Raw genomic sequence first — 27,199 nt, forward strand, 5'->3', positions numbered from 1 at the left:
TCAATTAAGTCATTATATTTACAATTTAGTTGCAATATCAACCAAATGATTGGTTCTCAATATTTTTCTGGTAACCATTTTCCTAAATTTCAATAAAGTCACTAAGTTTACTAAAATTTCGATTTTGACCCTATGTTTTCCCCTCAATTATGTCATTACATTTATAATATTGTTGCAATGTTAACCATTTGACTGATTGTCATCAATCTAACAGTTTACCAAATAAAAGACATGACAATATTGTGATGTGCAGGCCATGCCATATCTTATGTGGTAGGACCGACTTTCAAATATAGGGTTTGCGTTGAACCAAATTTCACATATCTTTTTCTCTTATTCCCGTCTTCTCGACAGAGTAATTCTTTACAAACGGCGTTTGAATGTCAGTCTAGTGATTCAAACTCACATACAACAAGTAAATGAAGACCCCTACAAGGTTGATTCAGTAGATGCTTAGTGAGTTTTAAGCACTAGATCGATCGTTTAAATGTCTTCATTTACTTATTGTACAAATCAAGCTTCTAAACCATAATAGCATCTCTTGGAAGTGAATGTGAACTATTAGACTGAAATTCAGACATTATTTGTGAAGAAATACTATGACAAGAAGATTGATAGAGAAAAAGATATGTGAAATTGGGTTCGATGCAAACCCTATATTTGAAACTCAATTATGCCACATAAGATATGACGTGGCCTTAAAATCTCAATATTGTCATGTGTTAACCTGCTAGATTGATGGTAATCGGTCAATTGGTTGACATTGCAACAAAATTATAAATGTAATTACATAATTTAAAAAAAACAAAACACAATGTCAAAATCAAAATTTTGATAAACTTAAAGACTGTATTACAATTTAAGAAAAATGGTTACTAGAAGAACAAGAAGAACCACTCATTAGTGATTTTTTTACAATTTACCCTTGAAAATATACTATTATTTAGTCAAAAAGAATGCAAGACCATATATTAATACATAATTATATATTAAATCTAAGACTTTTTCTAATCCAATATCACCGGCACAACACCACAACCCAAACTCAAAATGTTTAAACCATTATTAGTTCGATAACATGAGTGGAATGTTTCCTCTTTTTCCCTAGGTAGGGCAAGTAACCCATATCGAATTGTATAACAAAGTTCCAAGGCATTCAAATAATTCAATTCGACAAATTGATTTATCTGAATCTTGAGATCGACCCTAAACAAAATGAATAAAGAAGCTTAAAGCCTTCACACGCTGACATGGCCACATGGGTGTTCCTTAAATCCTAAATTTTAGATTTTTACAATATTAAATCTTATTTTGGAAGATAAGTAATGTTGGGAATTCATCTTAAAACTTGTTTTTTTACTATATCAAAGTCATTGGAGGAGAGACTAGCTTTGTAGTTTGCATAGTCTTATATTTTATACATGTATAAAATATAAGTACAAAGAAAAATTGATATACAATATATGTAAAATATAATGAATATGTCGAGGTTTTCATTTCACAATTGTTTGAATGATAGCATCTTTTATTAACTCCCATTTCACAATGAACACAAATGACCAATCTGTCCCTCAAGGTTTTCTTTTCACACTAAAGCTATAAAATATAAATGCCGGTTTATACACACAAACCTCCTTGTCCGTATCAAAAACTATATAGTATATCTATAATCCCCCACAAATCATGGGAAAAAGGGCAAAAAAGTAATTTCAGACAAAAATCTTACGGCCTTAATCTCCATCCCCTTTCAGCAAGCGCTTCATGTACTCGATTTGCAGCCTCTGCAGTGTCATTTAAAGGCGGGTAACTCCAGCTTTCCGACATCTACAAAAAAAAAAATTATATAAATATTTTTTTTATAAAAAAAAAAAAAAAAAAATTGTCGTTAAAATATCAAGAAGATGAAAATAGCAAACCAACTTACATCCTCTAGACCTGTAAATGGCCTAACAAGACCTCTTTCTTTTAATGTTTTATGAAATTCTCCAAATTTCCATTTGCATCGATCAGCTCCAATCACATATACAGGTTTTCTATATAAAAAAAAAAAAATAAAAAAAAAAAAAAAGGAAATTAAGTAGGATGAATGGTTGACTTTTTGACTTTTTTGTTAAATGATTTACCCAGTGCTGCAGGCTTCACTCAACATGCTGATTGAATCTGCTGAGACAATGAATGCATCTGCCCATGCTAAATGTCCCATGTGTGGATTTGGTTCTGGATTTATAAAATTAAAAATAAATAAATAAGGAAAATAATTTATAGTATTTAATCATGAGGATGTTTTTTAAAAGTTGGATTAATTACCTTCGTTATCCCATATATAGATTTTTGGAAATTCTGCGAGTTCTTTTCTCACATAAGTTGCAATCTGTTGATATGTTTGTAGAAGGAATGATTAATATATTATAGAACAAGATGCAACAAACAAGTCAACATAGATATTTATTTTTAAAAAATAAGTATTCAGAATAAAATAAATTATATACCTTATCTGGAGTTCTTCTTGAAAAAGAAATTCTTACACTCCCACAGGTGTCAAGAACACCCTTCAAATAGGTAGTTAGCTGCTTTGCGAGGTCTGTGCTATATCTACATCGGCCTTTTTTTATAGAAAGTAGAAACAAAATAAGATAATATTTAAAATTTAATAAAAATAGGATTAAGTAATAATAATTACTTGTGGGGCCCCCAATGTTGACCACGATTAAGGGTTTTGGTAAAGGTGCAAACTCATCATGCCAGGCAATAGCTGCACTGCGAAGTGCAGCAGAATCAACTTGATGCAGTGATCCCAATGTAAGTACCTGACAGAAGGGCAAAATGGTCATTTACTCATATTCAAACAGTTCATTCGCACCAAAAAGAGAACAGACTATAGTGTATGTTTATCTATTCAGCACCGACTCTAGAGTCTAGACAGACATAATTTACAACAGCTGTCAAATACACAGTCATTCGTTATTCAGCATTTTTTTTTATAAACAAAAGGGTAAAATGGTCATTTACTCACAGTTCATTCAGACCAAAAAAGAAACAGACTTGTGTAATGTATACAACACCTACTGCAAACAGACATCATTTACCCATTCTGAACTTACTCTAAAAATATTAAATAAACAGTCATTTGTTAATTGTTGTTATTCAGCATTGCTTCTAAACAAAAGGGTAAAATGGTCATTTAATCACAAAAAGAAAGACTTTTATGTATACAGCACATACTACAGACAGACATCATTTACCCATTCAGAACTTACCGTAGACAGATCAAATAAACAGTCACTTGTTATTCAGCATTGCTTCTAAACAAAAGGGTAAAATGGTCATTTACTCACAGTTCATTCAGACCAAAAAAGAAAGACTATGTATACAGCAGATACTACAGACAGACATCATTTACCCATCCAGAACTTACTAAAGACAGATCAAATAAACAGTCATTTGTTATTCAACCTTGTTTCTAAACAAAAGGGTAAAATGGTCATTTACTCGGATTAAGATAGTACATACCACGTTCTTAGTAGGGGGCTCATCAGGAGTCATATACTTGCGAAGAAACTTAGGAACCTGCTCTTGTGCATGAGGGGTAAGAGCGTAATAATCATGTTGAGGAGCAACCACCAAGTCAAACCTACTCACTTGTCTTCTTGGATGTTGAATCTGAAACCCAATTACCAAATGTTAAAAAGATTCGATTAAAAATGTTTATTTCACTGATTAATGTAAGGAGAAAAGGGTTCGAGTTGACTCACCTGAACAACAAACACATTTTCAGATGCTAATCTTTTTATAGAGCTAGCAATTGATATGGTGTCTCTACCACATGCAACCACCAATAAAGGCCCATCCCTTACCAAAAAAAAAAAAAAAGATTAATGATAAAAGAAATGAAAATTTTAGTTACAAGTATTGAGTATTGACTTAACATCAGCTTCAAGAAAGGCTTACTTGTCAGCAGTTCCTCTTGCCATTGTTACTATTGACTTAACATCAGCTTCAAGTATAGATGATAAGCCTACATTTCCACCATTTTCTGAGGTCAAAGATTTGACTTTACTCCCTTTAGTTGTAAATAGAACTTGTGAATAGCTGTAAATCAGTCTGATGATGTAATATATCTGTTTATGGACAGAAACTGGAAGCCAGTGTAGATATTCATTGATTCCTCCACTTGGCCTAGTAACACGCTGCATGTGTTGCCACAAGAACAATAACACATTAAAGAATATATTTTAAGTTTTTGACAAGATTACCCTTTCTTCAAAAGAGCAACATTGTATTCTCTTTTCAGTCATATTAGGATAACACATATCACCTATAAATTATAATGAACAATCTTGCTACCATTTTTAGAATCAAAAGAGGGGCATCAAGAAAGCATTTATCCACCTAAGTTTTTTCAACATTCCTTCATCATATGGATAAACAGAAAATCATCTTCTGTAAGAGTGTTGTTCAAGTTATAGTTATTACAGGTAAATCTAAATCAATAAAATCACAATCATATTGCTCCATCAGTCCCAAGAAGAAGAAGAAGACAAATCGTTGGTATCCAAATGAAAATTTGATATCAGCTAAGTATCTACTCATCTACCGGTGTGAAATATCACATGAACCCTAACTGATTCCTCATTAAAGGCAGGCAACGAATCTAACAGCAAAGCCTTCCAATTGCAGCCTTTCAATAGAGACTGATGCTGTTAATCTGTTATCAATTTGTTTTTGATGTTAAAGGATTCATCTAACTTGCTAATTAGCTCATTTGAGATGAGAACTCGAGGTGAATTAAGAAAGGGAGGGAATTTCGTTCCATAACCTAAATTCTCTATTCAAATAACACTATACCTAATAATATCATTGTTGAAGTGCACTAAAACATCTGTTTAAGCTACAAACTGGACAAATACGTTTACAGCTTCATTTCTTCAGAAAATTAAAACGAAAAATCAAACAGAATTGCAAAACTGCAAGACAAAAAACCAGAACTTACATATAGAGTTTGTTTTTCCGACAATCCAAGTGCTCTAACTAAACCAATGCTCTGATTCTCCGACGCCGGGAAACCGTTACCGATAATAACAGCCCGTTTGACGACACCGTAAACCCCGCCTTCAAAGATGTCCGGTACGCCTCTCGGTGGACTACCCGGCGGTTCCGGAAGCCTAATTGGCTTCATCTGCGTATCTTTTACGCTCCAAATTGATCGTGTGCTTTGACTTCAAATCCGTGATATACAAGATGCTGAATCTGAAGTATTGAAGAATGGTGGCGGAGGAAGTTTGCTATTTGTAAACGACAAGGCACTTGCGACTCAGTGTATTTATCTAATGAGTTGGCGAGTCATGACTCGGCTGTGAGATGACGAGTTCTGATTTGTTAAACTTTACAAAAACAGCAACATACTTTGTTTGATGTCATAGTTTAGCCTCATAACTTCTCTTTTTGAAGAAAAAAAACCCCCAAAATGTTTTATATTGACCTTGACATATTTAAGGCCAAATTCTATAAAAAATCATTGTCTTAAAAAAATCTAATTTAATTACTGGAAGCTTGTTTATTTTTTCAACAAAAAAAAAACATTTTGGGTAAAAAAAAAAAAAACCGATGAATATTTAAAGTATTTTTTATTTTAAAAAAAAAAAGTAAAAGTTTTCATGGTTAATCATTAAAAATAATTTCTTCAAATGGTTATCATTTTTGGTCACTTAACTTTTAGTTTTGTGCTTATTTTGTCACTTAACTTTTTTTAAGTTTTAAAAGGTCATCAAACTTTTAACTTTGTATCCATTTAGTCACTTAACTTTTGGTTTGGTCACATTTAATCACTTAACTTTTAGATTTGGGCTCATTTAGTCACCTAACTTTTAAAATTGTACTCATTTAGTCACTAAACTTTTGAAAAAATTTAAAAGTTTAGTGACTAAATGAGCATAATTTTAAAAGTTCAGTGACTAAATGTGACCAAACCAAAAGTTAAGTGACTAAATGAGCACAAAACCAAAAGTTTGATGACCTTGTAAAACTTAAAAATAGTTAAGTGACCAAATGAACACAAAACCAAAAGTTAAGTGACCAAAAATGACCAAATTCCAAATTATAGTGGTTTTATAAAGTTTAAAATTTTATGAGCAATAGTTCTATATGGTTAAATTATAAAACAAAAAAAAATTAATAGATACATTAAATAAAACCATAATACAGTATTTTTTATGAAATTTAACATATACCCAATACGTTAACAAATTTTTTGGATTAATGATTTTAATACATAAAACTTCTACATTTAGTATAAAGTTATTGAAATGATTATTAAAGAACAAATTTTATTGTCAATGTATATTAAAATCAACCTAAAAAGTTTCTAGATATGTTTTTGAAAAACAAATTTAAGATAAATCTACCTTTCGGTGTTCTCCTTACATTCTTTTAGATTGGGTAAGGTAGATGTTGGTTGATGATCAATAACATTTATCATTATATTGTTACTCCCAAAAATTAAATTGAAAGTTTTATAATTTATATTATCCAAAATCTTACTTTTTGACTCATCATGAACTTATAGATTTCTACCAAATAATGTTCTTATGATAATTGATAAGAGTTATTAATATAAAATATATTATTTATAAACCGAAATATTCATAAAGATTTTTGTTCTATCTCTTGGTTTTGAAATAGCATTGTTAAGCCTTGTTTGATATGCATCTGCCCGAGTTGCTGACTCGGTCAACTAAAGATGTTTAGATGTTTGATAAACTAAATTTGGGTGTCTGACTCGCAAAGTTTAATCTAATCAGATAAGATGGAAGAAATCGGTTGATTGAGAAAGGGAGAGGAAAAGGAGAAGGGTTTCCAATTGTACCCTTGCCCTACCGAAAGAAGAAATCAATGACTCCATCGTTTCCTCTTCTTCTAACACCGATTTTCTTCTCCTGCAACCAGCAATCGTCGGCGATCCTTTTCTCATTGGTTCCGATTTTTTGAAGCCTCCTTTGTCTTCTCATCAGGTACGTTTCTTCCTTTTTCCTCTTCTCATCATTTTTGATTTTTTTAATAATATATGGGTTTTGATTTATGATTCTTCTAGTGAACATGTATGGCTCTTCATTGAATTCTGGAATTTTATCAATGAATTTAGGCCCTATGCTCAATTTCATCATATTTCTCTTTGTTTTAGATGTGTGCTCAATTTCAAGGACGGGGAGAAACATGTGATATTTGTTGCTCTTATTTTCTTGATTTGTAGTTGCAATTTGTATTAAAATAACAAAGAAAACATGTTGGTAAGGGATGATTAATTGCAACCTGCTGGTAAGTCCAATTGCATATTCTATTTTATAAATCCATGTTTATAATCATACAAATTTTTGTTGGTAGTGCTATAACAGATGATTGATGTGGAATTGGAAAATTCTTAATGTTGAAAAACTTTTAAGCTTTTGGAGCTCCTAACACATGCTATATTTTTTATAAAATGTGTGAACCAATATTTAGAGTTTATTGAAACCAGATGGAGTGGGTGCAGTCTAGGCCGCACTCTACCCGCCACATCATCACGCACACCGCCCCTTGAGTGCGGTCCAGGTGCGGTCTAGGCCGCACTGTGGCCTTCCAGATGTGCACTCCCCTTTCTCTTTGTCCTATTTTACTTGGTCTCTCTCTCTCTCCTTTTCTCAACCAATCATCTTTCTTTCTTTTTCTTTTCTTTTCTCCCTCCTAACCGTTTTCCCACTCCCACCTTGTGGTTTCAAATTGATAAAATAAGAAAAAAAAATATGAGTTGGCATCTACGTGGCATAAGAGGGAGTGTGGTTTCAGTGACATCACTCCCTCCAGCCTAATAGGTATACAAGATCCTGCTATATGTTGATGCATTTTTTATTGATATATTGTTGTCTATCAAGGTCATCAATTTAGTCAATTTTATCAAAAACCTATGATATGGTGGATGACCCGAGATTAAACCAGATTATCCCATGGAGCGATCGTTCAAGGATAATGGTGCAAGCTTTCATTTTGTTCTATGCATCTATAGCATAGTTCTTCTTTGTATATCATCTTTCCTCTTCCCCTTGTAAATTTCTCAATGTAATCTGATACTTAGACATAGATAATGAAGGTGTTTGTTTCTTGATCCATATTCTCACTTGGTTTTATTATTATTTTTTTTAAGTTTATATTCTCACTTGACATTGAACTCTTATGTGCTTCTTCATTACCTTATATTAATGAGATGAGCTATTTATCATGTGAATAAGAAGAATAAGCTTGTTGATATATATTAATGAGACGTACAATCAAGCAGTAAGGGTAAATGGTCATTCTTCATCACTTAACGCATTCAGTTAAATGTATAATCAAACAACATCTGACTCAGTCAGAATTTCTTACCCTGATAGACATTTCCGAATGAGCATTTTTTTAGCAACAACTATCAAACAGGACCTTAGTGTATCTTATGCGACTAATATAATTGTCTAGTATACGAGTTGATCATTTTCCCATCTTGTAATGTCATCAACCTTGAATTTTATAATCCTTGATAAAAAAAAAAAAAAAAATACTTCATTGACCAAATTTAACATAGGGTTGAAGAATTTAAACTAATTTATCAATTTTGACCTAAATATGTTCATTTTGATGTGCTCATTAAAGGTATCTTTATAATGAATTACGTAGTATTTTCTTACTTTTACCTTATGATTTGGAAATTAAAAGCATTTTATTCTATGTCTACGATTCTTCATGATTTGTAATTTGTTTAGATTGTGTTGTCACATAAATTAATTTAAATAATGACAAAAAGTTAAAATGTGTAGCAAAAATGTATCTTATAAAATTATGAATGATTTTCTTTTGCAAAAAGAGAGTTAACAACTAAAAATTATTTTATATAAAATAGTTTATTTTCTCATGCACTTGAACTCATGACATTTAATATTCCACTTGTCATTTGGTAATTAATCAAATAATATTAATAATTAGTAAATTTAATTAATTTTACATCTTCCTATACTAATAAAATAGTAGTTTTTTTATCATGTGTCACTATATTAGACCTCTTAATTAATATGTTGCCACTTGTTAATCTATTAGTTCTCCATTTTAAATTTATTGGACCTCATCATTAATATGATGCTATTTGTCAATGTATTTATTCTCTATTTTAAATTTTAAAATTTATATTATTGTTTTCATTAATTCACAAATAAAAAATATATATTAAAAATCAATTTTACATATTTATTTAAATCAACGATTATAATTTCATATAACTAATAAAAATATCTTTTAAATTAATAATTTATTTAAAATAACTGATTAATAATTTTGAGTTTTACTATAAAAATTTGATTAATTTTATAACCATAGTTCCCACAGGTTATAAACTAGTTCCATTAATAATTCCGTAATATATATATATATATATGTTGGCTTGCTGTTTCTTTTGCTGATATCACACCATCCATCATTTCCATAAAATCAACCTCCTCTTAATTTTAGGAAATCACAATCGTTCAAGAATCCGCAATCATTTCTCCTCTCAACCCTCAAATTAAATTCAAATATCAAACGAAAATCCACTAAATCTCAACATATATCTCTTCAAATCCACCATTTCGCCTCCTTCATCGCAACAATCTCACATTATCCTTATGGAAAAAAAAATCTAAAATCTTTCTAATAACAAAGTTGAAAGGTATGACATGATGATCCGAAGCTGAACTGAAGCTCTTATCCACTCTTGCACGCGCCCTATTTTAATTTTAGGGTTTTATACTTCTTGGATAACAAGCACATGTAGTCTTTATCATTAATTCCTCTCTTCGTGTAGTTGTTTTGTAGTCTTTATCATTAATTAATGTATCAATTGATCTAACTTTAATTTAATCAACATGTTGTCAATGGAAGGATCATATAATCCTTCTTTGGATACAAACCAAGTACAATATCAAATTTAAGACGCAAAAAACTACAAGTATATTCATATAATTTACACAGGAAATAACAAGTGCTTTTAGTGTCAAATACACAACCTGAACAAAGCAGAAGCTTTACCCCACCCCCACCCCCAACTCACATAAAAAAACAATAAACCAATGAAGAGTAATCTATCACATACCTCAAGACAAACAAGTTAAGATCTGCATGAAGGCAAAGTAAGGCCTCCACAACAAGCTGCAACTATTATATACAATAATAGAAATATCAACCCTGTCAATAAAGCCCTGAAATTTATCCCAATATAAGTGATAAGTCCCACTGATTTATAAATTATAAACATTGAGTAATAATGATATAGTAATATACTAATATTTATAGTTATATACTTACAGTAGTTTGAAATTTTTCATCCAAAGAGCTCTACGAAGTCTCTTTGATTGTTTCTTGAAATGAAAGGCACTATCTTGCATTGTTGCAGTTTTATCAACAAGAAGCTCGATTCTATCACCTCTCTCTAATATCTTCTCAATGTTATCCACCATAATCGTGCGTACCTGAATAAAGGAATGTAATTGATTTAATAATTGGTATTAAGTTTTGTGAATTACTTGAGGTGAAAGAAGTTTTGTGTTGTGTCTTGGAATTTAGATAGAATACTTGCCTCACCAACTTCACTTCTAACACGGGTGAGTGTATCTGCACTTGGATTACTTGAGAAAAACTCCATTTGTTGATGTAAAACCCTTGAAAATTCATCGTTCATGGCATATGCAGGAGCATATGGTGCTACTTTCCCATAGTTTTTCAAGAACCTCATTTGAATGTCTTCTAAGTATGAAAATGGGATTCTTCCTGCAAAAATATCATGTATTAGTACATATTGTCAGATTTCATACCAAGTGATTTTGAATAAGATCACAGATTATTGATTTGAAACTCATGATTCCATTGAAACATAAAAGCATGATGTCTGTTCTATAGGATATAGGTTTCATAAGAATTTGAATACACTGAACTGTGAATTGAAGTATAAATCTAATTCATGAAGTAGCTTTTCAATCGTATCACACGAAATCATAACTAGAAATTCCTCAGTGAGCACAAACAAACTCGTATACTTTCAGGAATTATGGTGAATTTGATGCAAAATTGTTGGTAGGGGCGGATTTCCCTAAATTAAGTATACGCATTTGTTCACGAAATTTCTGTTAATTGAACAGTAGATAAATCATTCAATCAAGTTCGTCTATTTCCAACACCCTAAAATCTAATCATCTTAATACAACGTCAATCTAAAACTTGTAAAACAGATCGGTGTGAGTAAAACTGCGTGTCAGAGTGTGTGCAGGGGAGAGAAAGGAGAGATACGAACTTCCAAAGGTATCGTTAGCCATACAGAGGAAGATGAACGAGTCAGATCTGAGTATATGGAAGATGTAACGATCCTGAGAAAAACATAGTCTAGATTCAACCTCCGCCGGTAACTTCTCAAGAATCCGGCGAGCAACTGCTCCGGTGTTACCAGATACGGCGCTGAACTCCGCCAGCACCGTCGTGCCCCTCGCTACCAGCGCATACAGAATTGCCATTGATTTCGCCGATAATTTCCTCTCCGCCTACACACTCAAAATTTGGCGATTATCTCTGTCATCGAAGAACCCTCTGTTGGTTGACTCAATTGGAGAAAATAAATTATGTTTTATTCTTTTTATCACCATAAACTTTCAAATCTTTTCAAAACGGTCACAAAAGTTTAATATTTTCTACTTAAGACCACAATCCAGTTTTTGGTAACTTTTTAACCACACGTAACGATTATGATATTAATGTTACGGAAATCTCCAAAAAAATCTAACTATTTTATCCTAATTTACGAATAAGTTCCAAACCAAAATTTGTTTACGAAAAAACATGAATTGCTGTAAAAGTGAAGATTTGACCATTTTTTTTTACCGGTTTACCGGTTTCATTACTGATATAGTTCCATTAAAATCTTATTATTTTTACTTAAATTTACGAATAAGTCTCAAACTAAAATTACAAAATAATTTAACAATTTTCTCTCTATAACATACATTGTATCGGTTTCATTGTTAACCTGGACGTCTAGTCATTAAATGAGTTAATGAGATGGATACGATGAGTTATATAATGATATGTTTACTGTAAAACTTGATAGTCATCTCATCAGCCCGTTTATGACTATGTGTTCAGGTCAGCAATGAATCCGGTAAAATGTGTGTTTCCGGAAAGAAAGAAAAAAAAACGGAAAATGAGTTGATAAGATGGATATTATGGGTTACATAAGATTAGATAGGTAATTTGAAATTTCTTATAAACTCCAAAATTGACGAAATTGTTGCTAGTTTATGTAATTATTGCAGTCTTCGTTAGATGCATTTTATATTTCATAGAATATACAATGTAGCACGATATCAAGTTTTATAGTAAATATAGCATTATATAACTCAACATATTCATCTCATCAGGTCATTTAATGACTAGATGTCCAGATTAACAATGAAATCGGTAAAACATATGTTACATAGCGAAAATGGCCAACTCATCACTTAATTTTAGTTTGGGACTTATTCGTAAATTAGCGTAAAATAATGGGACTTTAATGTAACCAGGTCAACAATGAAACAAATAAACCGGAAAAAAAGGTTAACCCGTCATCTTTACTGATAATTCATGTTTTTTCGTAAACAAATTTTAGTTTAGAACTTATTCATAAATTTGTTTAAAATATTAAGACTTTTCTAGAGATTTCTCTTAATGTTAAAATTATTAGATTTTGAGAAATATATAATAACTTGTAAAAGAACATATGGTCAATGTTAAGTCATGCTAATTATGTGGACAAAACATGTCAATGGTAAGTCATGCTAATTATACGGACAAAACATGTCATCATCATGAAAGGCAACAAAAACATATTAGTCGTCATATAAACATATTCATTGCAAGATAAACATGCCAAAATATCTTATCAACCACTTCTTCATGTATAGAACTTTTATATAAAACATATGTTATTATTTTTTACTTTTGATTAATGAATTAAAAGGTTTTCTATCTGTTTGTAATTTTTATATATCATTAATTACTCTCTAACAAAGTTTTTGACATGTTGTGTTTTTGGTGTTGATATGTCTGTTAGGAATCAAACGATCTATAAAAAAAACTATTGCACAACATAAAGTAACATCTTAAAATTTGAAGACAAATTTCCAAAAATGGTCCATGTGATTGGCAAATTTATGTGATTTTGGTCCAAAACGATACCTTGCTGCACCATTGGTCTAAAATTGGATCTTTTTATTGTTTTTTTGGTCCCTCACACTAACTTACATTTATTTATGCCGTTAGTTGCAATTAAGATGAGGGTATTTTCGTCTTTCCCCCTACAAGGACCTTTTTTGCAACCTTATTTAAAATAAAAGCAGGAGCTACATCACTCTTCCATCTTCAACCTTCATGAGCTTCATATTCTTCATAAATGTGTACCCTTTTGATTGTTGTAATGACAATGTAATGCAATTATAACCTAATGTTAATGTTTATTTGTTGTTTCAGAACAAAGTCATCAAAGCCTCTAAATGTGGTTCCATAAACATGACAACAAAGTTATTATAAACCATAAATATCATTCTTTAATAATCACAAAGTTTTTCTAAACCATTACATCATTCTTTAACAATCACAAAAGGTTGACATTAGTTTCATGCACAAAAGGGCTAAAAGACCAAAATAAAACCATGACAACAAACTAGTTCTAAACCATTACATCCAAATGCACAAAAGTTGTTCTAAACCAAAAGATAAGATTTTAAACAAAATACATTAATTCATGCATTGATTGCCACCACCATTCCCTCCTTAACTGCTTCATGCATTCCCTCCTTGACTGCTTCCTGCATTCCCTCCTTTATCCTTGCAAGTCCTAGAGTTATGACCCTTACTGTTGCATTTCCCACACTTGACACTAACAAACTTTCTGGTAAGTTATTCTAATGAGAAATCATAAATTGAAAAGTTCGTATATCTAGATTTCATTAACCTAAAACTATGGTAAGTAACGAACCAAACCGATAAAACAATGTTGTATACTCATCGGGAGCGTGTAAGATCCTTAAACATGGCTTAACGGGGCTTACAGACCTTGCGTTGTGAAGCCAAGCTCTCAAAAAGGTCACAAAAGAAGCCTCTCCCAATCTCTTTCGCTTTATCTCTCGCTACCACAAATCTCTCCCAAATCTCGCAAAGTATGTGAAATCTCTCCAAGTATGTGAAATCTCTCCCAGATCTCCACAAGTATGTGAAATCTCTCCTAAATCTCTCTAAGTATGAGAAATCTCTCCAAATATGTGAAATCTCTCCTAAATCTCTCCAAGTATGTGAAATATCTCCCAAATCTCTCAAAGTATGTGAAATCTCTCCCAAATCTCTCTCAAAATCTCTCTCAACTTTTTATAATCACTTGGGGCATCCCGACCCTCAAATTAGACGAAAACAGCTCGAAAACGGAAGTCTATGCGAAAAACAGCCTTAAGGAGCCGAACCCTCTTAGGAATCGAACTTGTCAAAAGCGAACTACCCTATCTCGGACCGAAGGCTCGCATAGACCAAACCTGAAGGTCCTTTCGGACCGAACCTCGCCTGAGCACCGAACCCTACCTTCGCCTTCACCTCTTACCCCTTTCACTCCATTTCGCCTTCGGCCCAGCAGCAGAAGGGACCGAACCTCGGCCCAATACCGAGAGGTCTTGCAGGAAGCCCTTTTCACCCGGTTTTCGACTAGTTTTGCATTTTAGGCCCGTTTTTAATTATTTTAACGCGGGATTTTGACCTAAAACTTTATTTTAACATATAAGGCCCCATATTTATTAATTAATCACGTTTTTAGGATAAATCTTATCCAAGAAGAGTGGGTGAAGTACAAGAGGTGGAGTGTTGACTTTTCTTTAGTTTATGACACAAGCAACCACCCATACCCACTTTATGACCAACCCACACCCCTCCCCACCATATCTAGTCACATCCTTGTACTTTTCCATCAATCTCCATCCATTCTCACGTTCTAATAGCTGGGAAAACTCACATCGCTCCTCACTTCACTCATTTTCTCTTATTTCCACCAAAAGACCAAACACTTTTCTCTCAATTTCGAGATTTCCAAGGCTTTACTTCTACTTTTGGTAGGTATCTTCATCATTCTTATGATTATTACACATCCTCCTACTCAAAATCATAGATTACTTACACAAATTCCATCACATTAGTGTTAGATTCTCGAATCTTCAAGAAATCCTCCAAGTGTTCTTGAGTTGAACACTTCTATTCTTCAACATTCACCCACTGAAATCATATAGGGTGAGTTTATACCCCTATATTTTCACATTTTCTTAAGTTTTAGGGGGGTAGGGGGTGGAGGGGAATACAAGTTAAAACACCAAGAACACAACTAAACTTTCCCAACAACTTTTATCAAGAAAGTTTAACTCCATTCACGGACTGTTTTGGTCAACTTAAACATTTTAGTTTTCAAAACTATATTAGTTGCAAATAGTACAGGTTTACACCTTTAAAATTACTACTTGCACATCTCCATACAATTTTTCTACGATTTATGGTGATTTTTACAAAACAGCCTATCATTTCAAGAACAAATCCGGACCAGTCTGTGAATATGGACATTTTAACACAAGTTAAAGACTTCCAAAAATCATAATAAAAATTTTGGATAAACTAGAGACATTTTATGAAATCTGAGAATTTATGGATCTAGTTTTTGACTTCGTATGATTTTTCTAAAACAGTGCAGAAAGGTTAAAAACTAGTTAACAGCTTATAACCTTCATAGCACTTTGTATTATGTTGAGCAAAGTGTATAACAATAAGTACTAAATATTGAATATGTTTTCTTGTTAGTTTATCATCATAAACTGAAATTTAGTCATTCATGATACGATTCTTCATTCATTTAGAACACATATAATAAGCTATAATAAGCATAGTTTATGGGTTCATAGCACTAATGTATTTTCATAAAAGAGTTCTTTTACATTACAAACATTTTGGATAAACTATAATAGGTATAGTTTATGTATTTCAAACTATTTACCAAAGGTTTTCAATTCAGTTCACGTAAATCTATTAATGAATAAATTTGTGAGTCATTTCCCTTCGTGTTACCTTCATAGTAACAAAGTCAAAAGTCCTGTAAATTATAACCAGAGTCTCTTGTAGGGAGAGCGTGATAGTTGTGTATAGATCTATATTGGGTCTGATAAACCCGCACCTGAGCTGCTTGCAACAGCTAGACCAGCAGGTCTGAGGTGACAAGTGTCATTTAACGCGCGACGCCTGAAGAACGACGTAACTACGAGGCCGTCTGAGTCTTAGCATGGTTATAATAGCTCACATGTGGTATTAACAAATCATAAGATTTGCGAGTTCTACTTTTATATTAGCGAGTTATGTCGATTTAACTCCTATGAATTACTTTAAGTATGGAAAAACACTTGTACATTTTCATATCAAAAAGGGTTTTATGCCGATTTAAAACCACTTTTATATCTTTAAGTATGGCAAATAGTTGTTTACTTTCGGTCCTGGAATTTAGGACTACCTAACTCTTATAAGGAAAATATTGGATTTTCTTTGGATACATATTTATGTTAAAACTACATTCATCTAGAATTGTTAGGTTTCAACTATAATTGTTAAGTGTATATGCTAGAGTTATATAAGAATCTATTCATAATCGACTTAGAATTGGTGGGTCCTAGGGGCGGAACACAAGCTATAGAACCGAAGGGGCCAGAACCAAAGTTTCAAAATATAGCCAAAAGTTACAATATTTTAAAAGTTTAAATAAAAAATTAATACCAAATGTTGTTAAACTTCTTATGTAAATGATAATATAGTTTATCTTTTATGTTTTTGAAGTATTACAAAATTGTTTTTTTACTTGAAGTGTTTTACAAAATTTATAATTATACTCTTAACAGTAGTTAAGAACTAACAAAATTAAGTAATAAAAAATAAATTAAAAAAAACTAACAATTTACATATAATTTTTAACAAATAAAATTAAACTAAAAATTGACTTTTCTAATATTACCGTCACATTCCTTGATTTAATAAAGGGAAAATGACTCTTGAGGGTAATTAACTTTTGCGTTTGTACTCATTTGGTCCCTTTTTCTTTTTTTTGTATTCAATATATCATCGAACTTGTTGTTGGTGTTTACCATAGCCCTTTTGACCGGCTTTTGACCTGTGCTAGCCGGTCAAAGGGTTATGGTGAACACAAACAACAAGTTCGATGGTATATTGAGTACCAAAAAAAGGAAAGGGACCAAATGAGAACAAACGCAAGAGTTGGTTACCCTCCTGATTCATTTTCCCTTTACTCATTTACAACAAATCCCACATCATCTCCTACTGATATTAATGACTTTATGATATTCATTCTTGCTTCTCTTCAAAACATAACTCATGAAAGGACATTATTCATGCATGTACAACTTTGTAATGCACTTGAATATTTATTAGGGGAATCTTGACTAAGTAGGCGCATTTCATGACTACATTTACATTTGCAATCAAATGATTTATCGTATCATGGATTCTAGATAAGTCTACAAACGAGTGGAATCACAAGTGCTGTGATTTTTGAGGTTACTTAGCTTTAAGATCGAACTCATGGGATAAGATACAACATCAATATGTACAATATCATGCTGCTTTTGTAGACACATCACAATAATATTGTACATATTGATGTTGTATCTTATGTTGGGTTTTGAGCAATCTAACACTTCCTAAGTGTGCATGCAATCCTAATAAACCTTGGATCTATGTTTGTCTAAATACATGAAAAATAATAATTTTCCAAGGTTCATAACCTATCTAACATGGCATGGGGCACTTTTAAACATAAAAGAATTAGATGAGATTACGTACCTTTTTGATGAGTTTGATTCTTAAGGAGTTTGAGGGCCAAGCACCAATAGTGTGAATGCCTCAAATGGAATCACAAATCACCACAAACACTTGGAAAACTTTGAGAGAGTGTATACACACTATAATTTCAGCCACACACAAACACACACACTAGTGGCTATTTCATGCAACATAAGCATGCTTATATAGTGTGCATGGTTAGGGTGAAACCCTAATAACCCATGACCTTTCCTTTTCCAAGGATCCATGGGTTAAAAGCTCCATGGATCATCCATGGACTTCCATACAAGCCTAGCCCATTAACAAATGAGTGTTAGCCCACACCATATAAAACCAATAGCCCACAATCTAATTAGTCTTCTTTTTAATCTCTAAATTAATTCATAATTAATTTAAGACTAAGACTAATTAAATAACATGACTTCATATTAATATATTATAACTTATAATATATTAATAAGCATATGTTTATAACTCTCATAAAATTATCCATAAATAGTTCGGGTGAAGTGCAACCCAAATGGACCATGCCGAGTCGGATCAAGTATATACCAAATAAGTTATGAACTTAGACACCTTATCCAACATCTTATCCCATGAGTTCGATCTTAAAGCTAAGTAAACTCAAAAATCATAGCACTTGTGGTTCCACTTGTTTGTAGACTTGTCTAGAATCCATGATATGATAAATCATTTGATTGAAAATGTAAATGTAGTCATGAAATGCGCCTGCTTAGTCAAGATTCCCCTAATAAATATTTAAGTGCATTACAAAGTTGTACATGTATGAATAATGTCCTTTCGTAGGTTATGTTTTGAAGAGAAGCAAAAATGAATCTCATAAAGTCATTAATATCAGTAGGAGATGATGTGAGATTTGTTGTAAATGAGTAAAGGGAAAATGAATCAGGAGGGTAACCAACTGTTGCGTTTGTTCTCATTTGGTCCCTTTCCTTTTTTTTGTACTCAATATACCATCGAACTTGTTGTTTGTGTTCACCATAACCCTTTGACCGGCTATCACAGGTCAAAAGCCGGTCAAAAGGGCTATGGTAAACACCAACAACAAGTTCAATGGTATATTGAATACAAAAAAAAAAAAGGGACCAAATGAGTACAAACGCAAAAGTTAATTACCCTCAAGAGTCATTTTCCCTTTAATAAAATATGATAAATTAACAAGTAATAAATAAATGTTGTTGCAGCCTTTAGTTTTACTTTGACAGGTTTTCAATTACCACTTTATATCATTTTCCTATTCCAACAATTTTTCTAATCGCATTCTAGAACAGAAAGAGAAATAGAAAGATAGAGAATGAATGAGAAAAAGAAAAACTTTACAAATCCGGCAAAAGCACAAAGCATAGAGTTCAGCAATGGCAGAGAGAATAGAGGAAGTGATGAGATCTCCTGCAGTAGCAACGATGTTCATCCGTGAGAATTCCGGCAGATTTGAGTACTCCGTTGGTGGTATTATTTTCCGGTGAGCAAATTTTCCGACGACAATATATTCTTCAGATTAGGGCTTAATATTTGCTGAAGGATTCTTCAGATTAAGGCTTAATATTTGGTGAAGGAGTGCGTTAATAGAATGTGAATTAGAACAGGTTTTTGGGCTTATTTATAGAGTTTTAGTTTCCTTTAACATTTAGTATCTTTTTAAAATCACCATTTGGTTATGATTTTTCCGTAAATTTTTGAGATTATGTTTCCTAAACAGTTAGTATCTTGATTTTTTTGGAATTAATTAGTCAATTATGATAAACGGAGGGGCCAAAAAGTTGGCTTAAATTTTTTTTTTTTGACTGGTCTTATTATAAATAGAGGTATTCATCAGTAAAAAATCAGGGGGGGGGGGGGGCATGGCCGCCCGGCCCTATACATGTTCCGCCACTGGTGGGTCCGCCTTTTTCATGTTCCTTGTTTAGTTGTGGACCTAGGACAGACCCATTATATTTGACGGCTTATTTAATTTAAATCTCATATAGCTTATATACATTGGGTGATTATAGAAGGAATCTACGGGTCTTTCTACGGTTCATTATCGCATAACATAGAAGCATTCATTTCACACTTGATAAAGAAAATATTGGATTTCTGGAAACATACTTTGTCGATTTTTACAAAGAAAACGGTTTCTTCCTCAAACAAAACTCTTATGAACTCACCAACTTAATTGTTGATACTGTTTCAAAACTACTTGTATTCTCAGAAAATCAGTGAAACAGGAAAACCCACAACATTTTGAGGATGAGACGTTAAATCGTCAAACAGTTCATTTTGTCATCATAATGTAATTGATTTGAAACATGTAAACACCATCAATTATATTTATGATGGTTGTATTTACTTTGAGCACTATTATACTCATTGTTGTGATACTATACATGAAGTCCTCTGCCCCCGGACGTTTCCGCCATCCTTGGTTTGGGAGTGTGATAGATTGTATGCGCTAGGGTTAGCCCGATGTAGATTTTATGTTCCGGAACTTACATGTCTTTGTGATTCTTGCATGTGTATGCTTATGTGTTCCGGACTTTGGTCCGATGCCGGGGCGAGCCCGAGGAATATTAGTTTTCATGTTATGCTTATATTTATGTATATGTTATGCTTGTTAAGATGATATGTATATCGGACTTCGATCTGATGTTGGGCAGGGCCCAATGCAGGGGCTAGGCCCAAGTTATGGCGGACCTCAGTCCGATGCCGATGGGGCCCGATGTAGTAGGCTAGGCCCAATATGTGATTATGTGTATAATATGTGGTAGCTTGGGGGGACTCACTAAGCTTCGTGCTTATGGTTTATAGTTTTGTTTTCAGGTACTTCCACTAGCAATGGGAAGGTTCGGGATGATTGCAGCACACACACCATAATTCAGCCTAGAGCGCTTTAGACTCTGATATATTGTCATATGATTTGATACAACATTTGATGTGATGTTTTGAGACACATGATTTATGATTTTATTTATAATAATTTATGAGTTATGGTTTATTAATGTTTTAAAAAAGAAATTTTTGGACCGTATTTTGGGGTGTTCCATTTTAGTTAAACAAAATCCTAAATTAACACGAACTGGAATATCTTAGAATTTTGTTTTGTTTATCAATTTTTTTTCTATAATGGGTGTATTTGAATTGAATCATAGAGGGAGGTTACTACTGAAGGAGTTAATGAGAATGATGTTAAAAATTAAGCTACATAAGCTCTTAATGTACTGAAGTAAAGTGCACATAAAATGTTCATATAAATGCTCAAGATAATGTAATATTCTGAATTTTATTGGTTCTCTCAAGCAATAATCAAAGAATGCTGAACATGATCTATTTTATTCCATTAGAGCCGCAGATTTAAGCTATTTGGGAATCTTGTGGCATGTCCTTTCTAGGTAAGATAAATTATAAGTTCATATGTAATTTCATGACTAATAAGTTCTCTGTTATGATGTATGAATCATCTTTTTATCTACAACGACCACATTTTTCATTAGGAGAACAATCAAGTGATCATTTATCCAAAAGAAGGTTTCAGGAAGTCTCGGGATCACAAACTAGGGTGAGCTGAAATTTTACAATCCACTTTTTTTTTTTTTTTTTTTTTTTTTTTTTTTTTTTAATTTTTTTTAACTTTTTAATGTTGATTTATAAAATTACTTTCAACAAGTGTTTGGATTGACACACATGGAAGGAAGAGGCTTCCTAGATTTTACGAAACATATCTAATGGTGAAGGCTAGATGTGCATGCATAAAGGCTATGAGTTTAAATTGTTTATGTTGATGTTCACCACGTGATAGTGTAGAGGATGGAGGCTTTTTACACTATTGATTGGGTCATGACTGTTTCTTTCCATAAATTTGGGGATTATTTCCCTGGGAAAGATACATAAGAGATATTGGGTATTCAAAGGGAAAGTATTACTCATTGAATGTCCTTCTTCGAGCGTGTTTGGCAAAAGTAGTTGTTAGCTGGAAGCAGATATCGGGTAGCTGGTAGCGTGTAGCATGTAGCTGGTTGCGGGAAGTTGTAGCTTTTACTTGTTATATGAATGTTTGACAAAAGCAGCTGGAAACTTTTGAAATATATAAAATTACATAAAAGGACAATATATATATATATATATATATATATATATATATATATATATATATATATATATATAATTTTAAGGAGAATTATGGAAATTGATTTCAACAGCTCAGGAGCGTTTTGTTAAACGCAACATGAAGTAGCTTTTAGAATTGGAGCGTTTTGTTAAAACTAAAAGCTAAACGTTCGTACTACCAAACAAAGCTTTTTGTTTAAACTAGAACGTTTTATCAAAATTTAAAAACTAGAAGCTCCCAAACGCTTATAAAAGTTTTGTGTCAAACACGCCCTTCCTTTCACATAGCATATCACGAGCACTTTAAGTTTTTTAATTTTATTGTATTATATTCTCTTACAATAAAGACTCTAAAAAACCTTATGCTTTGCTTTATTTTATAAAATTCAACCAATAAATAATAACCAAAAAATATCCTGAACAATCCAAACCCACGCCAACAGGATACCGGGTCTTCATCTAGTTAAAATATCCGACCAGCATGCATGTCATCTTCCAAACTCATGTTACATGTTTGGATTAACAATTTGTAGAACCGTATAAAATTAAAATTGGAAATTGTTTAAGTTAACATATTAGCATACTGATATATCCGACATTCATACATCTACTACTAAGAAAACAAAAATTTTACTTATTTATAATTCACCTTTATTTTGATTTGTAAACTTATAAATAGTTTTGTATGTTATTTTATGTTGTTGGAATGTCTTATTGAGTTTACATTTTTAATACATTGAAATGGGAGATAAATATGTCAACTTTCAAACCATGTTAAATGCTTGATTGAATAAACTAAAGATACCTATGAAATTTGGAAACTGATTGAGTGAACATATAAGTACATTGATAAACCTTATCCGAAGAAATCTACAACTGAAAACTAAATTTTGACTTATTTCATATTTGTTCAACTTTTATTTATAGACTTGTAGATTGATTTCTATGTTATTTTATGTTGTTGGACTGTCTTATTGAGTTTAAATATCAGTGTATTTAAATGCCCTCATTACGTGCTTTGACTAACAAATTGAAGATCCGTAGGAATTAATTTGGAAACCGATTGAGTTAACATATCAGCGCCTTGATATCCGTGTCCCGTGATATAAGTTTATAACATTAGTTTTGAGGGTGTTAATGTATTAATATCTAATTATCATCAATCTCATTACTTTACTATGATTAATTAGTTACTTGATTCTAGTAATGAACACCACAAATATGACTTTTGGAAACAAAAATGTAAAAAAAAAAAATGTGTCAATCGAAGAGTGATGGATAACAGAATTGTGTACATTGTTCAAAAGTAAAATAAGTAGAAAATTCCTAATTCAAGTGAATAAAAACACGATCAATTAATTAGATGAGGAGGCTAGTTCCTCCTAGCCATGACATGTTAATTAGGTTCAAAGTAACCGGTCTTCACTAAGATGATAACAAACTTGAAGAACCAATCTCATATGTTCCTAGCCCTAAAGGCCGCCTATCAAATGCTCGTACGCTTCCTGATATCACATAAACTCTGCATAAGCTCAGCTGATTTTGTAACTGCATAAGTTCGCAAAATCTCATTATATAGCATACATATTTGAACGATATATATAGCAAACTAAAACCCGGCTCCAAAAAACATGGGAAAAACTAAAGCTAAGAATTATTGTTTGCTTAAAAAGAAAGAAGCCTTAATTTGAAGCAATGGTCCTCCATTGCTCAAAATTCTTTCCGTACAAGTACTTACTAGAACCTTGATGTTAATAAAAGTTCCAAAAACATTGAAAACATGAATTTGTTATATTAAGGATATTTTCAACCATAAGAATTTTATATTCGTGAGTTTTCAACTCTAATATTTCTTTTATTTTAACCATACACTAAAAATAACATCACAAAAGATATATAACATCTTATAATATATAGAATAGTATCTTCTTCTCATTATTATATTATTTTAAGTATTATACTATTGTTAAAATTACTTAGTTTTCAATAGATTTTATGTTACAAAAAATGTTATTTAATACTCAATTTTTTCCAAATCTCTTGAACTAAATTTTATAATAATATATTTAATGTAAAATAATTTTAAATATTTATCAATTTAATATGTATAAAACCAAATTCATAGTGTTTTGGTGTAATGAATACCGATCCACCAATTTGGTAGGTCAGTTTGCATTAACACTAAGAAAATGGTGTTTTAATCTGCCAAAAAGTTGGAGCAAAATATATACCCTACATTTCAAAATATCACAGATTCATCCCACATGATCATTTTGCAAATTATCAAACTCATATCACAAAAAGTTCATCAATTAAGTCCATATATATGTATACCTCTGGAACCAAAAACTTTTTGGTGGCATCGAGTTCTTCTTTGATTGCCCGATACTCATTCATCTTCCACTTTGTTTTCTTGCTTCCAGACGACTTCCCATGGTAAAACACCATCGTCTTCTTCAATCCAATCACCTTATTGTTAGATGAGTAGACATACGTAGGCGAACCAGTGGCTTTCCAATAACCAGTCGCTGTCATTCTTGAAGGTCGACCTCCTTTCACTTCCTTTTCTTGCTTCGGTACAAAGAAAAACCATTGCTCAGTATCCTCCCTGCATAATTCTCCCGCTTCCTCTAACACAACAAGAACATATAACCTTCTTAGGTTTCAGTATAAGTATCAAACGAAACTTCCATACGTAAAGCTCTATAAATGACTACAGGGATATTAAGAAAAGAAGAATATATATTTAGTTACTTGGGAGATGCCATGGTTCATGTTGGTAGACATTGACTACAGGGATAACACGATGAAGATCATCTCTTCGGGCTTCGAGTTCATTGGGAAGATAGAAGGAAAGGAGCTCTTCTTCAGTAGGGTAGAAGCGATAACCAGGTGGGTGGGCCATGGAGGTGTTTGTTGTCGGAATAGCAGTGGTTGTTGCAGGTGATGGTGGTTTATAAATAGGTGGAGTGTGAAGAAAGGACGTATGACGCATGAACACGAGGTCTTGACTCTTGAATAGGTCTTGCCACAGCTCACTTATGGCCACTCATATAGATTGAATATGTCAAAAAAAAAAAAATTAAAAATGGTTGTGGTTTATCATTTATATATGACGTGATAAATGTATTTATCTATATGTCATCCTTAATGGCAAAAGTTATGGCTTTTTAGAACAGGAGATGCATCTAATCTAGTCTTAAATTACACTATTTTTTCGTGACTTATCCTCAATCATTTGGATCGAAATGCAACATGTCAATTGTCAATACCAGATATTATGGACTACTGATATAAATATATAGAACTATAAAAGTGTTTTGATTTGTAAAATTTACTTATGATTAAATTGTTTTTCTTTACCTAGAAGGTTTGTTGCAAAATGATTTCATCTTCTTCAAATTCAGTATAAATAATTTGCTATTTTATCTAATTTTTATGAGTATTCATACATATTCCAGCATCACTTTTTATTTCTTGGCTTGTTGTCTCCTATGTCTTTATCACATAGGTATCAAGTAGCATGGACTTTACGTCAATGAAGAAAGAATGATTCGTGACAATAATTCATTAAAATCTTTACGCGTAAAGCACCATGGATCATTTTAGTTATAGAATCCCTCGTCTAAAAATATTGGTATTGGTAAATGTTACTGTAGCCCTATGAAATTTCATGATTTGGTTTAAATTGTCCCTTTTGTTTGTTTTTTTTTTTTTTTGGCATTTAAGGGGAACAAAATGTAGTTTTATCGGCTAAAGTAGTCCAATGACCTGTAATAACAGGTTTCTTAGCCTAGTCACACTCCAAGTCATGTAATGAGTTTATTCGGAGTCGACTTGCCCTACACGTCACCGATTTGAGTCAAATCGGTTGCTTGGTCCCTAAGGGTCATTGTGGTCCCAATATATATAAAAAGGAGGGTTTAATAAAGCAAACCCTAATACATTATACCCATTTTCGGCCAAACAATTGCCGACAAGAAGGAGACAATCCCTTTTACGATAATCACGAGATGGCTACCCCACCACCGTCACCAGATTCGATCTCGTTAAATTCTCGAGACCGGATGAACTTTAGTGACATACAAACAATTTTTTGGGATTGTGGAGAGAGAGTGGCAAAAACACAGGTGGAGATGGATCGCATTAAGGAGGAAATGGGGCGCGGTTCTGTGATATCAAGGGTCGAAATGCTTGTCGTGCAGCGCAGATTAGACCGTCAGGATAAGAAGATGCAAGCTATGACAGTTGTGCTGGTGGAACTAGTGGTGGTGATGCTTGGTTTTCTGGTGGACAAAATGCACACTCTAATGTAATCGTGCTTCTGATGTTGTTTGTTGACTCGCCCTTTGTCTGTGTTTTTTGTGTTAATCTGCAATATTGTCTATTAGGGTTTATGTGGATTAGTGTCTTTTTGGTGTAATCGTTTGAAGTGGAAGATGAAGTCCCGTGTTAGCAGGCATTTTGTATAAATCAATATGTAATTGTTGAATAAGCAATGTATTAGTTTAACATTAAAATAAACTATGTTTATAACAGTAACCCTAGAATTGTTGCCTTAGTTAATGAGATAGTTGGGGGTATTTTCGTCATTTGACATTGTACTCACCAATAAATACAGTCACATAGATCCGTTACCATTTACTCTTTGTTATTTCTTGGTTGGCTTTCTCTCGGTCCAAATTGAAGGTATGAAGATGGAAGGAAGCTTCAAACCAATGGCATGTTCCTGTGGGTATGATGTTATAATACGAACGTCAACAACTCGGAGCAACCCAAGTCGAGCCTTTTACGCTTTCCCCAAAAAGGTAAAAACTGATTTTAATTTTTGTTTTGTTGTTGCCCTGGATTTGAAAACTATTTGATGCATAAATCATTTGTTTCTCACAAATATCTAATCTCAGGATCCCCGAAATGGGTTTATTTGTTGGGTAGATGAAATTCATACAACGAGCACAACTGGTGAGGCTATGATGCTTGCAACTCTGCTTAGGTCAAATAAGAAGCTTCAGTCCAATGTTTGGAAGCTTAAATTTAGTTTATTTGTTAGTTGGGTTATTTTCTTTGTCATAATAGTGTACAAGTTGTAATTGGTTAAGAATGGTAATTTATTGTTGATTTTTATTAATTTCGATAAATGTGGTTCTGTGAACCAAAAAAAGTTGTAATGAAAACA

The 27,199-nt window shown here is 32.5% G+C and overlaps 3 protein-coding genes across 3 annotated transcripts; all 3 read right to left on the reverse strand.

Moving 5' to 3' along the window:
• Positions 1-1,504: 1,504 nt before the first annotated feature.
• On the reverse strand, positions 1,505-5,286 carry ELM1 (fission ELM1-like protein (DUF1022)). The gene is made up of 10 exons (XM_078980008.1): positions 4,991-5,286; positions 3,949-4,187; positions 3,753-3,849; positions 3,511-3,660; positions 2,681-2,807; positions 2,490-2,602; positions 2,308-2,371; positions 2,124-2,217; positions 1,925-2,033; positions 1,505-1,824 (listed from the first exon to the last, which is right to left on the reverse strand). Exons 1-10 carry the CDS (start codon positions 5,174-5,176, stop codon positions 1,723-1,725), a joined length of 1,281 nt encoding a protein of 426 aa, XP_078836134.1. The 5' UTR covers positions 5,177-5,286; the 3' UTR covers positions 1,505-1,722.
• Positions 5,287-9,957: 4,671 nt separating this feature from the next.
• On the reverse strand, positions 9,958-11,620 carry LOC145031453 (vesicle-associated membrane protein 714-like). Its single transcript, XM_078980009.1, has 4 exons — positions 11,318-11,620; positions 10,607-10,797; positions 10,336-10,499; positions 9,958-10,229 (listed from the first exon to the last, which is right to left on the reverse strand). Exons 1-4 carry the CDS (start codon positions 11,532-11,534, stop codon positions 10,139-10,141), a joined length of 663 nt encoding a protein of 220 aa, XP_078836135.1. The 5' UTR covers positions 11,535-11,620; the 3' UTR covers positions 9,958-10,138.
• Positions 11,621-23,268: 11,648 nt separating this feature from the next.
• Positions 23,269-25,089, reverse strand: LOC145031454 (NAC domain-containing protein 90-like). Its single transcript, XM_078980010.1, has 3 exons — positions 24,778-25,089; positions 24,358-24,653; positions 23,269-23,571 (listed from the first exon to the last, which is right to left on the reverse strand). Exons 1-3 carry the CDS (start codon positions 25,016-25,018, stop codon positions 23,449-23,451), a joined length of 660 nt encoding a protein of 219 aa, XP_078836136.1. The 5' UTR covers positions 25,019-25,089; the 3' UTR covers positions 23,269-23,448.
• Between the last annotated feature and the right edge of the window lie 2,110 nt (positions 25,090-27,199).

This window comes from Lactuca saligna, chromosome 2 (genome assembly GCF_052625555.1).
Source record: "Lactuca saligna cultivar CGN05327 chromosome 2, ASM5262555v1, whole genome shotgun sequence".
Classification (NCBI taxonomy): domain Eukaryota; kingdom Viridiplantae; phylum Streptophyta; class Magnoliopsida; order Asterales; family Asteraceae; genus Lactuca; species Lactuca saligna.